The sequence below is a fragment of the Rissa tridactyla genome, chromosome W (assembly GCF_028500815.1).
Source record: "Rissa tridactyla isolate bRisTri1 chromosome W, bRisTri1.patW.cur.20221130, whole genome shotgun sequence".
Taxonomy (NCBI): Eukaryota; Metazoa; Chordata; class Aves; order Charadriiformes; family Laridae; genus Rissa; species Rissa tridactyla.
In genome coordinates, this window is record NC_071496.1 from 3555373 (window position 1) to 3568727 (window position 13355).

General features: G+C 46.7%; 1 protein-coding gene across 5 annotated transcripts in view; it reads left to right on the forward strand.

Annotated features, from left to right (window-relative positions):
- The window catches only part of LOC128901939 (dymeclin), a 240007-nt gene extending 227979 nt beyond the window's left edge, over window positions 1–12028 (forward strand). For 2 of the 5 annotated variants that reach the window (XM_054184095.1, XM_054184096.1), the window contains one exon: window positions 10585–12028. In XM_054184095.1, coding sequence (XP_054040070.1) covers window positions 10585–10734 — 150 coding nt within the window. In that variant the 3' untranslated portion in view covers window positions 10735–12028. The remainder of the gene's footprint in view (window positions 1–10584) is intronic. The other 3 variants (XM_054184092.1, XM_054184094.1, XM_054184091.1) reach the window with 2 other exon arrangements.
- The last annotated feature ends 1327 nt before the right edge of the window (window positions 12029–13355 follow it).

A 13355-nucleotide genomic window follows, 5' to 3' on the forward strand; every position in this document is an offset into this window, starting at 1 on the left:
TGGTGGGAGTAGGTAGAAGTTTATCTGGGCTTTGGTTTAGGACGAGGGGGTGGTGCGTTAGCCTAGGTGGAGCAATCCTCGGTGATGTTATCTGGAGCGCGAAGCATTTCCACGATAAACAACATTCCTGGTCTTTTAGACTAGTCTGCTATCAAAAACAGCTGCTGTGACTTAAACGGTAGCATTCGCTGCTAGAAATCTAAAATAGAAAGTTGGCTCTAGGATCTACGTAGAGTAGGTTCGCCGTGTCTTTGAGTGTATCGCTACACATCTTGGTATATATTCCATTATTTAGCGGGATATTTTCCAAACCTAGCCCCGGTTCATATCCTTCGCAGGCCCTTTGAAAACGTTTCAGGTGCCTTTTTCTTTATTGTTAAAGTTCAATAAATTGTGTCGGGGAGACTAAAAGCGTGCGATTCGCTTTTCAGAAACTAATGAGCAGATGGTTGTCTCTGACACGACAACTGGAGTATTGGTTGGCATTTATAGTACTGGTTTTGCTTTAAAAAAAGGTTGATGAAGGGAACGTAGGTTTGTAACTTTTACCCAGAAGTCGGAGCAGCCCAGAAACGTGAGTTAATTCTTCTCTGCTATCTTTACCTAGCAGGCTTCTCGTTAGCTGTGATATCTCCAAGAGGAGACACTGCCTTTTTCACCCCTGTTTTCCCCTCCTTTGAGTTCCTCCGTCTTGTTGCAAGTAATCAAATTGCGTGGGAGGAATCCTTTTGATCTTTGGCAAGTCCTGAACCATAAAAAGCCTTTTTTGTTTTGTGTAATGGTTTCCCCACCGACTGGGTGATGCTGGGGCTCCCAAGGCACCGTGAGCCTTCTCTGGAGGCACCAAGCATCTCAGCTTCTCCCAGATCTGCTGGCTGACGGTGCAGAACGGATCTTCCCCCTGCCTTCACGTGCTCGCTAAACTTCCCATTTTCTGTCTTTGGCAGAGTGATCCAAACAGTGCACATATGGATTTAGGACGGCTTAAGTTTTTGCCCAATTCAAGACCTTCAAAGAGTTGATTTTCGCCCCCCCCTTCCCCTTCCCCTTGATTTACCCAATATGCAAAAGTAAGCGAGAGGTTCCGACTGCATTATCAAAGCCAATTTCTTTGTTGAAAGTTTACATTTTGCATGCTTGAGAAGTGGCAGATTTTCAACTGTCTCATTCATAAAATTCTGGAAAGAAAAAAAAAAAAATTCAGCCTCGAATCTGCTTGCTTTGTCTGGAGGGAGAATGGGTTCGGGGGCGGGGGGGGAGGGTTGGGTTGGGAAGTCTTCATAAGGTTGACTTATTAAATTCCTGGGTGTCCTTCTTTGAGCATCATTGACTTAATTGGGAGTTTTAGCAGAGTAAAGTGTCCAGAATCTACTCCTAATCTTAGAACCTTTTCTTAGCAACTGTACAAATCTTCTCTATAAATTTGGCACGGAACGAGCGATTTCTAAATGCATTCCAGTTTTAACCAAAATGTTTGCTGCAAACATCCTGGGTTTCGCTGCCGTGTAAAGCTTTGCACGTTATCCTAGAGAAGGATGGGCTGCGAGCTGAAACGCAGGAAGCCAGGGCTTGGAGTCATTTGCATCTTCCTTAGCACTGGTAAAAATAGGGTTTGCTGTTAGGAAATGTGCATTTTCGGCAAATCCCACGGTAGGAAGGCTTCTACATCCACTTCATATTGATTAAAAAATTTCGGAGTCAACAGGTTCTTCGTCCCCGTTTGTGCGGTGCTGCCCTTTAATGCTACTGAGAAATAGCTCCGGGGATTACTCTGGTTTTCAGATTTTAATTCCCTAAATTCAAAAGCATGAGAAGGATTGTGCTTATTTACCCGAGTAGGTGGTGTGCGTAGGTAACAGGATCGCGAGCGCTCGAGCGAGGTCAGGCACTAGAACCATTTTTGTGAGTCAGGCCAGCAGCTTTCTTCAGTCTGCGTGTTTAAATCTTTTCTTGGTTAGTTTTATGTCCATTTTTAAAACCTTCCTCATTTTTACCTGTCGTCATTTTGAGATGGTTCCGTTTTTGCGTAGATCCTCTGCCTGTGTTCTTTCTTCTAAAAGGCCTCTGCATTTTTAAAGTCCTGAAGTTGGCTGAAAGTTCTGGTTTTTGTTGGTCGTACCTCATCTACACATCATGCCTTCGTACTCAAGCGTAAAGTATAATTACATATATCAGTCTCTAGTCCTTTTTGTCTTATTATTTGGCAAAGCCAGCACATATTGTATTTTCTGCAGCGTTGCGAGCAGCCCTGTAATGTTCCTGTCGCCGTTCCCCGTCTCTTTCGGGTCTGGCAGCAAGTCAAAGCTCTGTCTGGCTCCTAGCTGTTGAGCTGTCATCTTGGAAATGTTCTGCAAAGACGCGTATCCATCTCGACGGCGTGGTATACAGAACCATCCTCACGTGGCGAGGAAATCGTAGTTATAACTGTAAATCCTTGAATTGTGACTATATACATATAATACGTGCAACGTTTCCTAGAGGTTAAGGACGCTTAACAGCGCATAGTGTGTGAGTTGTGCTTTCATCTTCTTCTTCATCTGTTTTTCCCAGTCTTAAATTTCTCCAGGTGGACACAGTAATCCCCCAAACTGAGCTGGGATCCGCCTGTTTTCTCCGACTAACAGCTTTGGGGATTTCCTCTGGATCAGGTGGCACTTTTTCAGCCAGGTTTGCTGAAGAAGCTGCTGAGCAGTGGTCCAATTTATTTACTGTCCTGTCTAGAAGGAGCCCAGAGTCAGATGTTTCTGAGGTGCCCCCAGGACAGCCTGAAGTGGGTACCTGGCCTCATCCTAGGCTCAAATTGGTACTTTGGTACAGCGCTTTGGGAATTCGTACAGATCAACGACTTGGTGTGAAAACAAAAGTAATTTCTACGGCTGGAGTACTGCGTCCAGCTTTGGAGCCCTCAATACGAGAAGGACACGGAGCTGTTGGAGCGGGGCCAGAGGAGGCCCCGGAGATGCTGGGAGGGCTGGAGCCCCTCTGCTGGGAGGACAGGCTGAGAGAGCTGGGGGGGTTCAGCCTGGAGAAGAGAAGGCTCCGGGGAGACCTTCCAGCCCCTTCCAGTCCCTCAGGGGGCTCCAGGAAAGCTGGGGAGGGACTCTGGATCAGGGAGAGGAGCCATGGGACGAGGGGAACGGGTTTAAACTGGAAGAGGGGAGATTTAGATGAGATCTGAGGAAGCAATTCTTTGCCGTGAGGGTGGTGAGCCCCTGGCGCAGGTTGCCCAGAGAAGCTGTGGCTGCCCCATCCCTGGAGATGTTCAAGGCCAGGTTGGCCGGGGCTTGGAGCAACCTGTTCTGGTGGGAGGTGTCCCTGCCCGGGGCAGGGGGGTTGGAAGTGGATGGTCTTTAAGGGTCCCTTCCAACCCAAACCATTCTACGATTTGGAGCTATTGACATTTATCAGCAATATTTCCTAGCCGTATGAAAGAGAAACAAGTGAGTGTGGATGTGCATCCCTGACTCTGGAAGGACTTTAAAGCTTTCAGCGTTTGCCAACCTATCCTAGAAAGAAATGCGATCGTTTTCTTTTTAGCAGTGTAGTACTCTGCAAAACTTTGCGCCCTGGCAGGGTTACTGCAAATCTTTCACTTCTTTAAATCATTGTGTCTTTACCAATAAACATCTAGGCGCAGCTGTTTGGTGGATTTTTCCAAAACTGACCTGGCTTCTCAGTACTCTATAAAAAACAGCTTGTGGTGCACATTCACTCTTTGCTCCCTGAGCATTTATTTTCCTGCGGCTGTAGTTGCGCAAACCTTTGCTCCGAGTCATCTGAAAGCAGAAATCTCGTATCAATGATCGTAACGTGCTAAAACAGACGTCTCTCTGTAGATAAACTTCCCTGCCCTTCTGGAGCAGGAAGATTGTATCTCATTAGATGAGTATGGGTTACTTACGGAATTCTACTCCCGGAGAAAAATGTTGTTTTCTGCTACAAGCTCTTGCGATTGCTTAAAATGGGCATTAAAAATGGGATTGTTTTGAAGCTCTTCTTGTCGTCTTGAGTTCTCTATTTCTCTTTCGAAACCTCCTGACGCCCTCCGAGCCGCTGTTTTCTTCTCCATCGTTAAATTTGCACCTATTCCTTACGCAGAGCTTTGAACGAGATGTGCAGCTCGTGCTTAGTCTAGCAGATTTCCTGTTTGCTTCCTTCATCTCCCCACCATCATCTTCTGCTGGGCTTCTGTCTGTGCTTCGAGCCCGAGAAGGAGAGAGACGAAGATGGTATCGGGCGGGTGTGGTGTAGCCCATACAGATATTTCACCAAAGCCACAGAGACTTTCTGTTTGAAGTCAAAGAGAAGCACTGTAGGCGCCAAGAGAACCAGAGAAAGACAAAATGGCATTATCTCCCCGGAAGAATTAAATCATTGCAAAAAATTCAATCTTGTCAGTGGTTTAGAAGTAGTGAGAAATATTCTTCCGTAAATTGTGCTCTGTCAAAGCACTTAAATGCTCATATTTCCATAAAATGTTAATCTGTCGGTGTTTACATGCGTATATCTGTGCCATGAGCACCAGGCATGACTGTTGGGCTGTTTTCAAGACCTTTAGCCGTTAATTTGACTCAGATTGGGATTTTGGGGACCAGGTTTCAAAGTGGCATCGTGGACGTCGCAAACCAATCTAAATATTCTTCCCCAGCCCAGACTCCTTACGGGTTGGTACGTTTGGTGCACGGCAAGTTGTGGAACTAAACTTTGCTGGGGTAAATATTCGTTATGGCCCCTATGATAAAGACTCGGGACGATGCCGAATCAGAGCCCTTGTTTTATACTTTTTTTTCTTTGCCGGTCGATGTATTTTGCTAATAAGGTCTGATCCTGCAGATGCTCCCCAGGCAATACTACTAAATTTACCCGAAGCGATATGAAAGACGTTAATTTGCCTTCACGTCATTAAGTTACCAAAGAAGACTCACGGGAAGTTTTTCAAACGCACACAAATCCTGTTTTCAGAAAGACTTTGAAGCTTCGGATCGCTGGAAAGTTAATGGGAATTTGACTCTCAGATGTGTTCAGACGTCGGTGGAAATGGGACTTTTCTCCTAAACCAGTCGCGTGCTTTTGAAAATACCGACTCGCGTTGGATTGCTCTTTGAGAAACCAGCGTTTCTAACCAAGGAAAAGAGGATTCCCCAGTCTTACGTTAATCCACTTCTTTGATTTCTTCCTTTTCCACAGTGACTGCCCCGTTTCTTTGACGAGGGCTGCTTTTCGTCCAGTAAAACATCTAGATCGGTGAAGAAGCGAAGACACAGCTTCGCTCCATCCCTCTTAAAGCAGCTCCATCTGCCCTCGCTTGTGTTATCTGAGTGGAGAGCATCCGCTGGCCTGACGGTTGCAGCTCTGATGGTTCTATATGTGAAGGGAAGGGGATTTTTTTATTTTTTTTTTTTTTTATTTAATGTATGGCTCAAGTCTTGTTGTCGCTCGCACGCCACTGAGTTGCCTGGAGCCCAGCCAGGTGCTGTTGGCTGGCCCTGATGCGATCTTCCTAATCGTTAACGGCAAAAAAAAAAAAAAAGGAAGAAGAAGAAAAAAAAAGAAAAAAAAAAAAACAAAAAACCCCCGATGTTGTTGAACTTTTGCGGTAGGGGAGTTATTGCAGTTCAGTTCTGCATCTGTTCATCGGACTTCCTGTGGTTTTTCATCGAATCTAATGATTGACAGCGCAGACAGTCGGCAAAGGTCTGGGTCTGTCTAGTTTATACCCTCGTCCCAACCGCGAAATCTGACTTCTGTATTGTCTGGCAGAAGAAAACAAGATAGGGTGCTGTGGTAGGTTGAATCACCGGAGCTGATAAGCCGTGTCTGTATTTCAATTGCGCCGTCCCAGTCCTGGCCTTACCTCCGCCTCTTGAGTTTTCAAGTACCGTCTCAGGTCGGTTTCTTTTAAACTCGCTGGGGTTGTCTCTGCTCCGGTGATGACCGGAGAGAAACGCAACTAACAGTTCCGCTGGACCCATTTAGGGCAGGGCGATGGGTTTAAAAACTGCAGTAGAGAAGTGTGTGGGTAGCGAAGAACTTGTACGTCTTCCACCACCATCCAGCTGAACGACTAGGGCTGTGAAGGGGAAAAAAAAAAAAAAAAAAAAAAAAAGGGATGATTTATCCCACGCCAAGACTTTTCCTCTATTATTAGCGCTACCGTTTACGATGCCTTAGAGTGGTCCCTCTTTTCAGAAAGCGCTAAAACTCAGGTTCATTTGGGTGTCACCAGCTGGGGAACAAATGATGAGGGTTGGATGCGGCAGCAGCAAAGCAGAAGAAAATGGGTTTCTCCGTTGCTGCTTTGACGTGCCACTTTGGGAATTTTGTTAACGGTGATAAAACCCTCGCTACCGCTGGCTGCGGTGGTTTTCCGGGAGCGCTCGGAGATTCCTGTGACCTGGTTGTTTTACAGCTCTCCTGAAACATTCATTTGGTGTCATCTCCTGTCTGTCTGCAGCACATGGCGAAGGCTCCTGAGCAGAAGCAGAGCAGGCAGGAGATAAACGGCACAGAACTGAATTTTAAACATTCCTGGAATTACCATCTGTCCAAAAAAATTAAAGCTTTATGGCGTCGGTCAAGCTTTTTACACGGTGTTTAACCCTTGCTGATAGAAATTGTTTTAAAGTCAGTCCGATGAGGCAGAAACATTTTGAGGTTGCTTAAATTTGATGGGTTTGAATGTCGACAAATTTTGTTTTCAGCGAACGCCCCAGTAGTGAAACAGCGTGGGTAGGTTTTTATCTTGGTGGTAAATCTCGCAAGACAAGCTGCTGGTGCAGGAGTTCTCTCCATGCTGGACCTCTAGGATTTCTCATTTTTAATGAAGGGAGAAAACCCGGCCCCCACGCAGCCGTGCATGAGTGCGGTCATCTAAAGAAGTTGGGTTTGAATTACTGACCTGCAAGTCAAACTCCCCATGTCTCGTTAGCGATGCGTTGAGTTATGCTGGGTCCACGGTTCGGGGCGACCATCAGAAAAAGATCATTTCTGCCGTTCCTTACCTTCTTTTTATAAAAATACACTTGAAATTGTGTGTGTGGTGGCAACATGTATTATAACTCTCCTTAAAGATCGCCTTATCCTTGTCTACATTCCCAGGATAAACCTGCAGACTGTTCGAGGCGTATGTTGAGTTCCAGTCTTTAATCTCAAATTGATTATTAAATTGCTACGCTGCGATCGCGAGAGATGGCAACATTGATCAGGCTGAAGAAAGGCTTAATCATAAAATCAATGCGTGACTGTTACGGCCTGAGAAGATGAATGCTCTCCGATTTATTTTATGCCGTCCTTCCAGCTGAGAGATGACGGGATAGTAAGAGCCGAGCCTCTCAAACGTAACCCTTGGAATTTCCAATACAATTTTACCTACTGATTTAAAGCTTAAGATGTTTGTTAAGCTGCGTCAGAATCCAGAATGGTCCCAGAGACTGGTGGAACCATTCTGGACTCCCAGAGTGTCTGCAAAAACAGTAGCTCCAATCTGTGACCCTGAAGGTGGGGGGAGAAAAAAAAAAAAAAGCGATCTGTGTTTAAATTCAACTCAAATTAGCATCTTTAATCACTTTTTTTCCCCCCCGCCCCTTCCCTCCCAGAAGGACTACTACGCGCTGCAGTACTGGCGCGCAGCCACCCTGGGGGTGAAGAATGACAGCTGTGTAAGGGTTTTTCTCTGCTAGGAAATGTTGCAGTGGTTAAATCATGAGGTTTAACCATTCGTTCTGCTGATGCAACGCCGAACTGAACGCGTTCCTGTCTACGCTGACCACAAGGCAGGAAGCATTTAGGAGGCAAGCGGGGAAGATGACACTGTGAATAAGCAGAATAGAATATCGGGGTTTGGGTTTTTTGTTGTTTTTTTTTTTAAATAATAATTAAAATCTACGCGAGGGCTTGGTTGGAGCGAGGCTTAACCTGCCGAAAGGATGGTGGTGTCCTGAGGGGCGGGATGGGCCGGCAGAGGGGGAAGGCAGGCACAGCTTGAGGACTTGGAGCCAAGACGGGAAGGGGTAGAGGGCGTTAATGAAAAGGGGCGTTTCACAAGGCTGATGAGAAAACAGAAAACTCGGGCAAGTGAAAAATAGAATGATACGCTAGAGAGACCGTGGAGATGCAGTGGAAGGGGGTAGGGGATGAGAGTAGGCTAGGAGGAGACAGGAAATTAGAGCTGGGGGTGAGTATGGGTGCAAGACACCGATGAGTGAGGAAGCAAAATGATGTGGAAGATTAAACGGGCTGGTCAAAAGAGACTTGGGGAGAGAGGTTGCAGAGAGGTGGTGGAAAATGGTTTAGGGGCACAGAAGGGCTATGGGAGAGCCGCTCCACCACAAACTGCACGTCTGACGCAGGAAATGAAACTTGCTGATGTACCTTTGAGGTTCTGGGCTTTGAACTCAACAGGAGTTAGATGCAGAAGTGCCTTTAACAACCTTATCTTTTAGCTGCCTTAGTTCCTTAAACAGAGATAACAGGGCTGAAAACAATACTGTCCTCCTTCCTGGTTGCTGTACGGATGAGCTCCCCACATGCTCTGAAGTCATCAAGTACAATAATGACAACCACGCTGGTGGCCAAAATGGTTCCTCATTGGTATCTAGCTAAGTAGAGCTCTGGTGAAGGACCTGACCCCAACATAAGCCAAACCGCAGAAGCTCCAGCACGTTGGAGCATACTTGGAAGGTGACACCGATGTGTCCTCATCAGTCATAGAATCATAGAATGGTTTGGGTTGGAAGGAACTTTGAAGATTATCTCATTCCAGCCCCCCTGCCCTAGGCAGGGACACCTCCCACTAGACCAGGCTGCTCAAAGCCCCGTCCAGCCTGGTCTTGAACACCTCCAGGGATGGGAAGAGGGACATCTTCAACTAGATCAGGTTGCTCAAAGGCCAACATAGGAGACAGCAGGTGGTTGAATGAAGCTGTCCCAGGGAGACACGTTCCTCCTAAAGCTTAATGCAGGTGGCACCTTTGTGGCTTGGAGTAGTTGCATCAAACTGCCCTAGTAAGAGCAGCAACACAAGGAAGGAGTAGAATAGTTTCCATCGTTTCTGACTCCAAGAATACAAATAACCTGGGTTTGCAGAAGTTAAATAAATAAGCCTGAAAGCCAAGTGGGCCAAGAAGTGCCCCTTCAAAGGAGACTGCTCCAGCCAGAAGGCTCTTGTGCCCTAACGCAAGGAAACAGGACACTGGGAGCTCAAGAAAGATGATAGGGTGTCCCTTCATTATTAATGGGCAAAGAGGCTCCTCAGCCATCGCCGTGCTTGTTCTGATCATGTCACACCATAGAGTTTATTCTTAGTCTTAGCCACAGCCTTATAAATAATAAAATGGGTCATGTTTTATCTTACCCCAGCGATCATTGTAATGCGGCTTTTATCTGAGCCTCTGCCAAGCTCTTGGCACAGGCAACATTCAGAAGCAGATCAAATGATTGAAGAGCACGGTACAAAAGTAGGCTCAGCTCTTCCCCAAAACGCACGCTTACCGAGAGCGGACGCGGTGGGTTTGCTGCTTTGGGAGCGCAGAAATGAGAGAAAAATTGGAAAATTGGGGAGGCGGTTGGGGTGGGCTGGGCTAGCGCATCTGATGGGCCTTAGTTCTGGAAGTGCTTTGCTTAAAGCTGAGACTGAAAAAAAAGATAGAAAAAGAGCTTTTGTGGAAACAATGCTGTCTAGCCTGTGATTTCCAGGAGGCGGAGGTATCCGCATGGATGGGCAATAAGGTCTTGTGCTTACAGCCTTAGAGGCTGGAGTGGTGGGGTAGATACGTGACACGTTGGGGAGCTTGCAGGGTTTTGCATTCTGATGGCCATTAGAGTCGTCCTCTGTGCTCCTCAGCAAGGGGAAAGCCGAGGCACGGAGGTCATGACCTACCCACACGTACAAAAGGACCTGTAGCAAAACCGGAAGCGGCCTCCAAGAGCCCACCCGTGGAGCGACGCTTCCCACCGTGCTTCCTGGAGGACGAGCCGTTTATCTCCTGGAAACTCCTACATGCATAAAGTCTTTGGGAATTAGATGGGAAAAATTGGTTTGCTGTAACACTGGGTTCCCGAAAACATATCACAGCCTGTGTTTATTCTTTATTTAGCTTTTCAATTATTTGTTATTTAAATTCAATTGTTTGTTATTAAATTATTCATTTATTTTTGCGGCCTTTCCGAAGGATTCTCCTGCTGAGGAGCTGAGTACAATTAATAGCAAAATGCTTTTTAGGGAAAACTGCAATATACGGGTCCGTACGCGTGCAAGCGAAGCTTCTGTGGGGCTGATAGAAATGTCAGTTTTCCTCAAGACCTTTGTGTTATGTCAAGGATTCACATGTTTGGTCTTTGTTAACAGGCAAATTGAGTGTGACCAACGGTAAAAGGGCCGAATACAACATGCCACTGTAGCGTTCAGCTCGAAGAAGAAATTATAAATGAGCTCTTTATCCTGTAAATATTTTCCGCCGGGCGTAATGGTTCGGTTCCTTCCATTATTTTTTTCACCAGACCTCTTTCTTTGGTGTTTACATGGGCTGTGTGTTTGCAAACAGTCGTGCAAACCTTCCCTCAGCTGACTTTGGTTTCTTGTTGCAGAAATTCCCCGAGCTGAAGTTCAAGTACGTGGAGGAGGAGCAGCCTGAGGAGTTCTTCATCCCCTACGTTTGGTCCTTGGTCTACAACTCCGCCGTGGCCCTGTACTGGAACCCGCATGACATCCAGCTCTTCACTATGGACTCCGGCTGAAGGAAATGCCCCGGCCAAGCCAACTCAACTCTGTCTTCTTACAGGAACCGAAACTCCACACTGCGTGTTAATACGTGACCCCTTCCAGCGTGCACCCTCTGACCCCAAAGCTTACGGAGAATGAAGCTTGCCGCTAGTGTACAGTCCAACGTCCATGTTTCGGAAGCAGATTGCCACCGACACGCTGGCAACGGACTGTGGTGTGAGGAACTGACGGCTTGTAGGCAACCTTGTATTTATAGTCCTATAACCTAGAGCTTGTTTGATGAAAATGTGGCCTTACACACGGGGTATGATGTTACTACCAACCACAAACCTGATCGTTCTTTTAACTTCCCGGGGTAAATGAGGAAAGAGATTGCGGACTTTGCTTTGGAAGCAGCGTTTGTGTTTTCGTTTCTTTCGAGCGAGGCAGCTTCGTTGGGTGAAGCTTTCCGTGGTCTGTTGGATTCGGCCGTGGGTTGCTGGTGACCTGATCCCGTGCTTTCACTCGCAGCCCTTCATTTCGGTGGCGCTGTCAGGGATGCGGTCGTTCAATTGGTGTCCACCCGTGTCATCCGAGCCAAGGAAGCAAGGAGCGTATTAATCAGATTAGCTCCCGGGCAGATTCAAAACCCTTGATTTAGATGTCCAAATGTTTGTGGGAGGATTTTTCAATAGCAAGTCTTTTGTTTGTTGTCGTCGTCGTTGCTGTTGTTTGACTGGCAAATACTCTACAGAGGGCTAGAAACACCAGCTTTCAGAGTCAGGTCCCTTACGGGCTCGTTTTACCGCGCTTCTGTGCGAAAAGCCGTTCCTGGAAATGGGGCGTGTGGCGAGGGGGGAAGAAAAATCTCCAAAGGAAATAGTTATAAGATTGTAAAATAGACCAACATCCTGTAAAAACGTGCGTCATGGTGACAGTGTGTGGTGGGGGATCCCAGGCAAAGTTCTGTGTTGAAAATCCCCTGGTTGCTATTAAAGGTTTTATGGCAGAAGTATAAATTTATCTGAATGTAGAACGCTTCTCTTTTTTTTGGTTGGTTTTTTTGTTGTTGTCGTCGTCGTTTTAAAGTGTCCTTCTCCTGATAGACCTGTTCCTGCAGCGGGAAGAACAAAAGAAATGGCTTGACCTGATTTTGAAAGAACCTCTCGTTTTTTCAAAATGAGGAGCGTTTCTTCTCCGGGGGGGGGGCGCTCCTGATGGTGCCCGTTCCACCTGCTGCTATCGGGGGGGGGGACTGTCACCGGTGCATGGCATGCCAAAACATGAATATCAAGGGATTAGTTCCCAAACACACGTGGCAACCCCCTGTATTCGTTGCCGGCTCCGGCATGGTCTGCGTTTTTTGACCTGAAGAATCGGGTCCGTTTGCTTTCGGACAGTCCTTCGAGTGGCTTGAAATAGAATTTCTTGCCCCCATTTAGTTCCCTGAAGGATGTGCTTGGATTGTACTTTCCTTTTATCTGCTTATTTAGAGGCGGAAGGCCATTTGAGTCCTACACGCGTGGAAATGTTGGCTTAAAAAAAGAAAAAAAGCCTTCCAAATTTATTTCAATATAGCTTACAAAGCGTCGTATACAGCCCAGGAGCATTTCGGACTTGAAAATGGCAGAAGCTTTTGAGAAAAGGCAATAGTAAGAGTGGAGACGCAGTTTTTCTTGGGAAAATAGGAGAAATGAATGAACCGTGACTGAGCTGCACGTTAAGTTTACGCTGTGTTTTGGATTTCCGGGGAGGTTTTTTTTTTTTTGGTGTCTTCGAGCAAACGTCGCAGGGGAGTGACTCCTCTTGGTTATCGCGGTGGTTTGTAATTCCGTCTTTAGTAAAAGACTGCGAGCGTTTGTCAGGCGGCAGAGCTGCCCGGCCTTTGGAAAGGTCGGTCTGAAGATGCACTTTTAAACTGTGGATGCTGAAGCTGCTGGGAATGGCTCAGTTTTTGTCTGTCTTAATGGCCCGTGAGCACCTGAACCTGCCCCGAGGTCGAGGTGAGCAGCAGAAGTGGAGCGCTCCGTGAAAAGAGGGCTCAACCCCAGCAGATGCCTCTCAACCAGGCATCACACTGGAGGGCACCCGATTTTTTCTTTGAAAGGGCTTTTTATAAAGCGAGAGGGTACGTAAAGCAGCGATCTGGCAGAATAGGTCAAGCCAGCTGCTGAATCGACGTGGGAGTCGCACAATGAATTTTATTTCTCGCTGCCCCCTTGTCGCGATGACATTGAATTGAAGTGCAGAAGGAACAGGTTTGTTCCGATCGCGTAATTTCCTCGTGCGTTGAATTAATATGCAATGCTCCCGGGGCCCAGCTGGTTTGAAACAGCTGGAGTTACAATCCAAAGCCGAAACAGCAGAGCCAGACCAAGATTTATGCCGAAATCCGTGCTAGCTCCGTCGGCTCTTCCAAGAGTTTGAGCGTTACGTGGGTCTGGCAGTGTCCTGAAGTCTGCAGGTCTGGCACGGTCACAAATAACTCTTGTTTTCCTTCAGATCTGTAAAGTATCACCTTAGGGATCCTTTTCGTTACTTTGTGTGAAAGATTTATTATGCGTAATAATTAAAAAAAAAAAAAAATCAAAACAGTAAATACAGGCTGCAGTTGTATTTGTTTTACGTGGTAGCTGCCGCGTGGTGACGTTTGGCC